Source organism: Echinops telfairi, unplaced genomic scaffold (assembly GCF_000313985.2).
Source record: "Echinops telfairi isolate 266 unplaced genomic scaffold, ASM31398v2 ScPeMD7_7458;HRSCAF=8496, whole genome shotgun sequence".
Taxonomy (NCBI): Eukaryota; Metazoa; Chordata; class Mammalia; order Afrosoricida; family Tenrecidae; genus Echinops; species Echinops telfairi.
The window spans coordinates 32,080,283-32,090,755 of record NW_022111358.1 but is presented as its reverse complement, the minus strand read 5'-3'; the positions used below and the strand labels follow the sequence as shown (position 1 = coordinate 32,090,755).

The 10,473-nt window shown below is 60.4% G+C and overlaps 1 protein-coding gene across 1 annotated transcript in view; it reads right to left on the bottom strand.

Moving 5' to 3' along the window:
- Positions 1-2,746: 2,746 nt before the first annotated feature.
- NMT1 (N-myristoyltransferase 1) overlaps positions 2,747-10,473 on the bottom strand; it is a 31,405-nt gene continuing 23,678 nt past the window's right edge. Inside the window, exons 5-12 of the mRNA XM_045299468.1 lie at positions 10,159-10,281; positions 9,311-9,427; positions 8,639-8,809; positions 7,979-8,087; positions 5,635-5,805; positions 4,978-5,145; positions 3,596-3,733; positions 2,747-3,097 (exon numbers count right to left, since the gene is read on the bottom strand). Coding sequence (XP_045155403.1) covers positions 3,077-3,097; positions 3,596-3,733; positions 4,978-5,145; positions 5,635-5,805; positions 7,979-8,087; positions 8,639-8,809; positions 9,311-9,427; positions 10,159-10,281 — 1,018 coding nt within the window. The 3' untranslated portion in view covers positions 2,747-3,076. The remainder of the gene's footprint in view (positions 3,098-3,595; positions 3,734-4,977; positions 5,146-5,634; positions 5,806-7,978; positions 8,088-8,638; positions 8,810-9,310; positions 9,428-10,158; positions 10,282-10,473) is intronic.

Below are 10,473 nucleotides of genomic sequence, written 5' to 3'. Positions count from 1 at the left end.
TGCAGGGCCAGCTCTGGCCAGGGCCCCCAGGGAGCCTGGCCTGCGGTGGAAGGAGAGGAAGGGTGGGGGCCAGCTCTGGGACACCTGCCCCATAGGGGGCAAGGTGTCAGGGGGAAAGTTGAGCTGAGAGGGGAAGGTCAAGGATAACCCCCACCCTCACCCTGTGGGCCTCGCCCTCCAACCCAAATTCAGGGGCAGGGATGGCGGTGTGGGCTCCAGGCGCTGGCGGGTCCCACAGGGAGGGCGAGAAAGGATGCGCAGGGGCAAGGAGAGGTGTGCAGAGGCCTGGCCAGCCCAAGGTCTGCTTCAATGGTTAGCTGGGGCCTAGTGGTGGCCAACGGACCAAGCTCTCCAGGATGCCCACCCAGGGGGTTCCCACGCTGCAGGACCTCTGCCGCAGGCTGACTCAGTCCCCGCAGCCCCTCTCCCAGAGGCCGAGCTGAGGCAGGCCAGAGAGCAGGGAGCTTGTCCTGAAATGAGTGCCCCGCCCAGTGAGCCTAGCTGGTGGCCCCTCCCCCTCAGGGCGGGCAGAGGAAGACCAGGAGGGTGAAAGCTTTTTTCAGCTGCTTCCTTTATTAGAAACAAGTGGATGTTTTGAGCAGAACAGTGCGTTTGATGAGCCCCGCCCCACCCCCGGGGGAGAAAAGCCCTTCCCACAGCCCAAAGAAAAGCCAAGACAAAAAGGTGAAACTGCCTCCCTGCTCCCTTACCCCGAGGTGGCACCTGCTGGTCCCTGGAAGGTGCCCTCCTGGGTCAGCCCTGACCAGACTTACTCCTGTCCTGCTTCCCTGGCCTGACAGCCCTCCCGTAGGGTGCCCCCGAGAAGGTGGCAGTTGGCATGTAGGAGCAGGCCAGGCCCACTGGCCTGTCACATTGGGCCATGAGGTGGATTAGTCTCCACACCAGACATCCGTCCCAGGAAGCAGGTGCGTGGGAGGGGGTGGTGTGTGTGACACTTCACCCTGCAACCCACCTGCCCCACCCCCCCCCCCCAGCTCACAGTCGGTGGGCAGGTGCCGGGGGAGTGATGGGCAAAGGCAGCTGGTGCCCAGGCGGGAGGACACTGTTGTCCCTGACCGGGCTCCAGGAGCCCAGGACCAGCAGGAAAGCCAGGGGGGCATGGAGTAAGGCCACGGTCAGGAAGACCGTCCAGAGGCCCCGCGTCCTTGCCTCGATCAGTTCCTCTCAGCGCACCACCCGCTGGTGAGCCCCCTGGGCTGAGACCGTGGGTTGCAGGTGTTGGTACTTGGCCGGGCAGGAAAGGAAAGGGGCTGAATGAGAAACCGGGGGCCGAGGGCTGCACGTCTCCATCAAACGCAGCAGAGGCCAAGGAGGCCATGTGGTTCAGGAGCCCCTGGGGCTCTGCCAGGTGTTTCTCCCAAGCAGCCACCTGAGCCTCGGTGATTCCGCTCCCTGACCTGGGTCTGCTCAGGTGAAGCACACGCCCCAAGTCTCTGGGTGGGCCACAGCTTGGGTGGGAACTTGCCCATGGCAGACACTAGGACAACGGCTCTGCCAGGGAACGCAGGCCCGGCCGCCGCAGCTCCCTGCCTACTGAAGGCAGCGCACCTTGCTGAGGACAGCAGCTTCTTTGGTCTGGGTCCTTGGAGTCAAGGAGGCAAAAGTGCACCAGGAACGGGTCTGGAGGCTTGTGATGAGGCCTGTGCTTAGCATGGCTGGCTTCGTCAATGAGCAGCATCCAAGGCAGGCAGCCCCCTCCCGAGCTGCCCTCCAACTTTGGGGGCTGCTGAGTGAACCTCTGGCCTGCCTCAGCCCCAACCCGGCCCGAAAATGAACCCTTGTGTCCGCGGTGGCTTACATTATCGGGACAGGCTCCATCCCCTACAAGCCGCAGAACCCCCATTCACGTATTCCTAGAGCAAACGGTCCACACACCTAGGTGGGGCGGCCACTCCGCCCTCGTCTGTCGGCAGAACACCACCTCGGTGGACAGCCCTGTGTCCGGACACTCATACGTCCTGGAAAACTGGTTGCAGCACCCCAGGCCACCAGTCACCCAGAACATCCAGGAGAGCCAACTGGCCTGCAGCAGTGAGCAACAGTGGCTGCGGCCTGACTGGCAGAGGCTAGTGGGCCCTCAACAGGCGGCAGGCTCAGACCGGGCACAGTCCCGCAGCACACCTGGATGGGTGCGGCCTCTGCTCTCTCAAGGAGCTCAGCATGCAGGACTGATAGGACTGGGGTCTCACAGCAGTCCCCCAACAGAGGGAAGGCCAAATCTCAGAGGAGACCCGCTCATCCTGCAGACTGGTGACGGCTGGCTAAGGAGCCCCCAGCACTGGCCAGCAGATAACTGCCGGTGGGGAGCAGCCCCGGGGTCGGCAGAGGGACATGAGTGAAATCACTTCCACGACTGTCCCTGCTCCCCAGTCTCAAATGCAGCATGTTCAGGCCTGGCCGGTCAGCCCTGATGCGGGGCCAGCCCCTCCCCAGCCACACCTGCTGTTCCAGAGATTGGTGCCCTCCCCCAGCCTTCCAGCCCCTTCCTGCGCCGAGCCAAGCATGCCGGGCGATCCTGAGGGGCCATGCCCCGGCTCCTCTTCCTCTTGCTCCCCGCCGAAAAGCCGAGGGCTGCTTGCAGGGAACCACTCCTGTACAAGCGCGGGTGTGGGCGGCGCCGTCCTCGGGGTCTCGTGAGGAATGATCTGCATACAGCTTCTCACCAGAGACCACGTAGCCTTGTACGCTTGGAACATGAACGATATTTAAAATAGTTATATATATAATATATATATATACTTTTATTATTCACCCGTTAGCTCCATAATATGCCAATCACAAGCTAGCTTTCAGCAGTACATTCCCGTGACCGCGGCTGCAGGAGATGTGATTAATTGGAAAACAAGAGAGACCAGCGGCACAGCCAGAGGTGACGTCATGCCGCCCATGCCACGGCAATACAATGGTCAGACTCAGTGGCAGGTTGGTAAAGCCGGTGCAGTTCTGTTCCCTCGGCCAGGGATTCTCACGGTTGTGAAAATCGGACCAACAAGTGGGGTTCCATTCCTCGCTTTGAACTCTCAGTGGCTTTATCCAGAACGTCTCGGGCAGCTGGCTACTGCAGCACTAGCCCAACCTAGGAGAGTCGACAGGGGAAGGCAGATGAGAGAGCAGTTGTCCAATGCCCTGCCCTGCCCACGTCCTCAAGTCCTGGACTAAGCCACACAGCCACGCTGGGAGCAGCTCCCGCCAGTCCAGGGCCATCTTGCCCAGCCTGCACACCAACGTCTGTGTCTACAAGACCCTTCCCAGAAAGGCAGCCAAGTCCGGGGCTGCTCGCAGGCGAGCGGCCGAGCGATGCAGGCCTGGCACTGAATAGAGGACCGGAGCCCCAACAGAGGAGAGGCCCCACACTGGTCCTCGGGCTCAGGGCTTCCGGTCAACGTTTCCTCAGATGGCCCGCAGCAGCTACTGGAAGGGAAAGGCCACTCCACTGGCTGGGCTGTCGGGCGGGAACTTTCATAGGCCCCAACACCACTCAGTCAGGCCCCACTGAAGTGGTTTCCTCCCCACATAGGTGGCCCCAGGTGCTGGGGACGCCAACTCCTTGTCCATGGCAGGCAGGGGCACCTACCTTCTCTGCCCCCATGCTGGGGCACTTCCAGTTGTAAAGGTAATACTGCAGGTTGCCGTCCCCGATGCCGAACTTGAGCTTCTCCAGGAAGGCTTTGTTCTCCATGAGATCCAGCGCATTGAAGACGTCAAAGCCCTTCTGCCGGCCCGGGAGAGAGACCGCATGAGGACGGCTGCAGCCCTGGCCCTGCCTGCTGCAGCTCAGGACTTCACACTGGCTCTCCCGGTGCTGCTGTCAGGGCCGCCCAGGCAAAACCAGGTGGCCCCAGAGTGGTAAAGTGGAAGAGGACCAGAAAGGGAGAACGGTGGGCCAAGATTCCGCTAGACGTGTACTCTCCCCTGGGAAACAAGGGCAGTGGGCATGCTCACAGCAACCAATGGGCTCGGAAACACTGGTGCCCCATTCAAAGTGGGCAGCCAGCAGCACCTCTGGGAAGGTGTGCTGCTCTCCACAGCCGAGCAATAATCCAGTCCCCTGCATCAGGCTCTCGAGAGGGCTCTCGAGAGGGCTCCCGAGGCCTCTTCTGAGTCTCCCATCCAAGGCTTCCACCCATCACGTCCCATTCTAGCTATCCTTCCGGTGCACCTATATCTCACACATCTTGGTGTGTTCTGGTTCAAAGCCCTTTCAACTACATTCACCTTTCCAGAGGCGGCCCCAAGACAGTGCCTTTCAGAAGCAGCACAATCCTGCCGGCACTCAGACCTGCAGTTCACACTCTCCCGCCAGCCTGGCCCCACGCAGCAAGCAGCATCCCTCCAAGCACACACTAATCTTATTCAGGCTCCCTGACATGGCAGGGACACGCCCCCCACCCCCCACCCCACCCCCGCAGTCCTCTCTGGAGACCACACCCCCAGCCTAGAGGCAGGCTCCCACTGCTGCTCGACAACATCCCCGAGAGAGATCCCACCTCCATGGTGGCCCTCCCCTGCACCACGAAGTGAATGCCCCGAGACACCTTGCTCTGAGACGGTGATGCAGGCCCTTGCTTAGCCTCACGGAGACAGGGAGACCAATGCCCACACAGGACCACGAGCTAAAGGACTGCCAATGGTCTCTCTGGGGAACAGCTGCCTGAGCCCCTGCTCTACGGGCAGATGCTCCGATGACTCACTGAACAGAGATCAACCCCCCCAGCCCGACACCGGGAGCCATAAGGAACAGCTCTGTACGCCCAGAGCAGTCTGGCTCTTCAGGCTCCCGGGCAGCACCTCCTGGGAGAACGAAACTCACTGACCGAGCAGAGGTTCGAGGTCTGGGACTCTACCACAGCAGAGCCTCCCAGCCAGCAGGCTGCCACCTCCTGGGCACTGTGCCCCCACACTCCACGGCCCTGCCCCACCAGTCTCTGGAGGGAGATACTCCAGGGTGCTGCTCACCATTTTGGCGAGAACAAGGGCGTCGCTCATGAGGTCTAGAAGAGGGGTCTGGGTGTGGACATTGTAGAAAGAATAAGCAGCTTTTAGGCTCTTGTGGGTCGGATGGTTCATGATGGTGGAGGGCAGGGTATAAAAGCTGAGGAAGTCCGTCACCTCACCATTGGCGTTCTGAGAGAGAGACAACATGGGGAAGCACTGTCACCCTCGAGCACCTCACGGTGTGTGTACACACACACACACACACACCACCCCCAGCCAGTGCTGCCTCGGATGAGCACTGTACAGGATCTTCAGGGGGGAGAGAGAAAGCACATAGGCCAAGGGTACTGGAGGACAGAGCCAGGAGGGAGACCCTGGCTGACCCTGGCTGGCCTGTGAGCTGAGCCCATCGAGCTCTTCCTTGGCCTGGACGCCATTCACCTTCTCCCAGGTTGGCTCAGCTCCAAACCAAGCCGGGGCAGGCGGGAGCCAAAGGTGGTCTGACTTAAGACAAGGGGCTCAGTTCTCTCCACTCATCACCACCAAGAGGGGGAGGGAGGGTTGGTTTGAAAGTGACCGGCTCAGCCTGTCTCTGAGGAGGACAAGCATGGATGCCCCCCCCCCCCGCCCCCCACATCAATTCTTCAGACTCGGCCGCCACGGTGCCTAACCACTCACCTCCACCACAAAGGTGTCGATGATGTTCTCCTGCGGGGAGAACCAGTGCTCCACCTCCTCCTGGCTCATGACCGGCGTGAGGTGGAACTGCTCCAAGTACCTGGTGAGGAGCCGGTGCACTGCCGGGACGTCCTTCTTCCCCATGGCTCGCAAGCCAGCTGTCTTGGGCACCTGAAGGTAGGTAGGAAGGAAGGAATAAAGCCCACCTCAGACATGCTGAGCACAGTCAGGGCATGGTCTCCCACCTGCCCACTGTCGGGAGAGCTTCCAGGAGAGCAGGGGTAGAAGTCCTTCTTGGACACCCCCCTCCGTCAACTAACTGGTCTCAGGCACCAGCCCTGCCTCAGTGGTCTTTCCACACACACACACACACACACACACACACACACACACACACACACACGCTCCCCCTTCCATGAAGGCTGCGACAGTGACCTCTTCTTCAAGTGACCTCTGCCTGGCTTTCTAAGAAAGCACACCCACCCTGCCCGCGCTGGTAGGTCTACGCTCCCAAGTGCACACCAGGTTAGTGGGCTGTCCTGGCTGGGCCTCATTCCTCTCACGGGTGGCTCTCAGGAGTGGGGACATTTTTTCCCCTTCAAGGGACATTTAACAAGGTCCGGACATCTTTGGCTATCACAACTGGGAGGAGGTATGTTGCTATCTAGTGGGCAGAAGCCAGAGCCCCTACTAAACATTCTACACTGCGCAGGACAGTCCTGACAACACAGAATGCCCTAAATAGCAGTGGGCACCCACCTTCTTCTGCCAGCACAGAGCTACTCCACTCCCTCACCCCCATCCCTCTGCCTCACTGAGCTGAGCAGCTCCTCGCCTCTCGGGACAGGGCCTGGTCAGACACCGCGGAGACAGCAATGCCCCCTAGTGGGCACTGCAAGTCACACTCAGAAGAAAAGCAAGGAACACCCACCGGCTTCATCTCAAACCAGAACCCAGTTTTCTACAGGAAAGAAAAAATCCCATGGATCAGGCCAAGTGTTCTAAGGGAGCAAGTGCTGGGGCTGGCAGAGCCTCCCCAGAGCCTCAGACCCATGCAGGGGGGGCTGCCGATTCTCAAATGAGTGTGGAGCTACCAGCTGACACAGCTTTAGTCCCCATCTGGTTCACCTGGCACTGGTGCCTCCCAAATGCCTCGTCAACCCCGACTCCACCGTGCTTCTACACCCCAGGCTGCAGAGCAGTGTGCCGGGTCCCACCCTCACCAGACAGCCAGGGCATTCTTCTGGCTCAGCCCTCCTAGAACGCTCTGTGCCCACCCTCTGGCCAGCACCCGGCGTGGCCCCCAGGCAGAGCTGCTTGCCAGGTTCAAGGCACACACGACCCCAATCCCTGCTTCTTGGCAGAGTATTCACAGCCGTCTCAAGCTGGGCTGCTCCTGACCCCAATCCTGTGGCAGATTAGCTGGGGCCCTGGGTGAGGGATCCAGGCTGGTGGCCAAGGGGCCCACGTGAGCAGTTGAGGGCTGGCTGACCACGGACCAGAGAAGCTCCGAGATGGAGTGAGGGAGCAAGGAGGGGCTCCAGATGCATGAGCTTCCTTCGGGGGGAGCTAGGGGTCGGTTAGAGCATGGGACTGACTCCCAGCAGGCGGAGGCAGGCAGGCTCCCGATGCCCTGCCACCAGGCTCTGGCTCGTGGTGCAAGAGAAGCGAGCCCAGGGCGGCCCCATCCTTCTGGTTCGCCACACTCGGGGCAACAATACGCGAGCAGTCTTTCCTCAAGCTCACCAACAGATGGGGGAAGCTGGCCCAGTGGCAGACCCCGATGAGCGTCAGCTAAAGCAAACCCTGAGTCAGAGAGGGTAAGTCCAGGGGACGCTGTGGTTCAAGTGCTCGGCTGCTAACTGAAGCCAGCAGTTCAAACCCACCAGCTGCTCCACAGCAGAAAGGTGTGGCCATCTGAGGCCACAAAGACTGCAGCCGTGGAACCCTGCGGGCAGTTCTACCCTCTCTTTCTTACAGGGCCATTACAGAAGCCCTGGTGGCAGGGTGGCTGCCCACTGGGATGCTAACCGCAAGGTCAGCAGTTCGAAAGCACCAGCTGCTCCTCTGGAGAAAGATGGGAGTTTTCTACTCCGGTGAACAGTTACCGTTCTGGAACCCCACTGGGCCAGCTCCACCTGTTCTACGGGGCGGCTGGGAGTGGGCCTCGACTTGATGGTGGCGAGCGAGAGGATCTTAGGAGTGGGAGTTAACAGGACTCGGAGACTGGCCATCAGCACCCAACAGGGCAGAAATGGCACGTCCAGGACTCCAGGCACACCAACATGTCGGCTCAGCGAGCTGACCCCCCCCCCCCATCCCAATCCCGTGCAGCGCCACTGGCCTCTGGCAGCCGGTAGAGCTTCATGGTGCGCTGCATGGTCATGTTTCTGCTCAGGTGGGAAAACTTGACTTCAATCAGCTTCCGAGGGTTTAGGGACCTGTGCCAGTACCTGTGGGGACACAAAGGCCCAGTTCTCAGAGGGTGCAGGCCATGGAGACCTACCTCATGGTGGCCGGCAGGTGGCGCCCCTGCCTGCTCACCAAGATCCCTATTTTCTTTCTCAATTTCAAAAGCCACTTGGTCTGGGGTGCGCAATCTCACAGCGAGTCAAGGTGCCAAGGGGCAGTCGCAGCGTTCCTGTGCATTTCCCCGGAGGTCTCCCTTTGAAGGCTCTTTAGGTAGCCATTACTCCCTTGCCCCAAACACCTTCCCTCCAGGCAGAGGGAGGCTGCCCAGGGATCAGACATGCCCTTTTTGACTCACACACTATTCACAACAAAAGGGACCCAACCAGGACCCAAACTGGACATTTCTCCCCCAATTCCAGACTAGCCAGCTCCGCCTCAACACCAACCAGCCCCCGGCTGATGGACCCCAAGTGTGCATGACAGTGGGCAGCAGGGCTGAGAGGTGCTCACTTTTCAGGGCCCCTTCCCGGAGCCCCCCTCTCCCCTCCAAGTTCCCCGCTGACTCCCATTGAGGGTGGTGGCAGCTTTCTACCTGCAGGTGCCCACAGGCTTCGGGAGTACCACCCCGGCCGTGTACACAGCTTGGAAAATGCCCTCCAGATGAACCCGTCGGGTAATCTCTCGGATCAGGACAGGAGCCACCCTTTTGGAGCGCAGCTTCTTGTGGACACACAGGAAGTTAATCTCCACCATCTTCTTCTCCCTGGAGGAGGAGGAGCAGGTAACCCACCCGCCTGACACACCCCCCACCCCTCCAAGGGGCTCTAGCAGGAGTTGTGCACCTCGAGCAGGCGCCCCATTCCCCAGAGGGCCGAGAGGGCGCCGCATCTTTAAGAGGCTGGAACTGAGTGCGCTTGGCGAGAGCCCCTGGTTTTGGGGTTCTGACAGTCTCAGACCCCACGGCCCGTAAACCCCAGAAGCCTTGGCAGACAGTCCTGCTATTTCCCAGAAGAAGGATGAGCCAGCAGAGATGGAGAGCTGCAGTGACTGTGAATCTGGGCCGCACTGGTTCCAGCCTGGCTTCTGCAGCTGCAGTGTCTCAGCAGGGGCTGGAGCAGAGCAGACAAAGGAGCCCCTCCAGCTTGGCCCTTTCCTGCCCAGGTCAGACAGGAGCTGCATGCTGCCCAGGAATTCCTAGCCTCCCTTCAGGGGGCCTCCCCTCTCTTCACTGGGGTTCACTGGGGCTGGGGGGGCTGGCGCTTACGTGTCATAGATGTGGATGTTTGCTGGGATGGCGCTGATGAACCCAACCAACTTTCGGCTTGAGACCACTCGAACGCCACAGTGCCACTGGGGAAGCCAGCCCGGTGGCCGGAGGGCCCTGGAGAAGAGATGGGGGCTGAGGGGGTGCTGCTGGCCAGCAGGGCCGGGCTGCCATTGGGGCTCCACAGCCACCAGCTCCTGGGAGCCAACAGCTGAACTATCCTGGGGACCAGGCCCGCCAGGGCACAAGCTGGACTAAGCCTGGGCCCTTTCCTCTACTCAGCGCACCTGCCTCCTCTCTCGCCCAATCTGAGGGTCCTGTGTGGAGGGGTTTCCCCACCCATCTCATTTTAGCAGGCAGCGGAAACCAAGTTAGCAGAAGGGTAGCCTCATGGTGGTACCCCATGCAGCCCCCAGAGCTCTGGCTGCCCACCAGCCCCTCCTGGTGCTGCTCATTCTGGCTCACTCCCCTTCAGGCAGTTCCCACCAGCTTGGCCTTCATGCTGCTACTTTCCGGCAGATTGACAGTGGCCGAGGCAGGGTCCCTTTCAGGAAGGGGACAGAAAATGACCCTGCCTGTCTTTTAAACTGTAGGAGGTCTGACCCCCATCCCCTTTACATAAAGCCACCATGTAATAGATGGTCTTCGTCTGGGCACCCGCTCGGCAAAGGTCTGCCGCCATTCTGTCGAAGCAAGATTTCGCTTCTAAGCTTCCCTGCAGCCTGTCTCCTCCTCGGCACTCGCATTCCAGTTTGCCATTCAGCGCCTGGCTCTTGGCAGGCATGGAGACTCCGGTGCCCTGTGGCTGTGCCACTCACCGCCTTGCTCTCAGGAAGCCCAGGACTCACCACAAAAGAAATTCTGGGGAGTAATCAAATCGGAACATGTTGTCATCATCTTCCACGTAGTTCTCATTCAGGAGGGTGTACAGCTCTTTCAGCTGGACGGAAAGAAGGCACTTAGGAGGGACTCTGCCAAGTGGGCACCCACCTCAGGACCCTGGCGCACCAAGCGTTTCAGAAGGATGAGGCAGGCTGCCAACAGGCTTTGTCTCATTTCATGAACCCTCCTCACCCCAGACACGACAGGTCGTCTGGGAACAGCACCCTAGATGTGGCAGGCCACAGATCCCCACGGGGTGGAGGGCTGACTTAAAGCTCCTC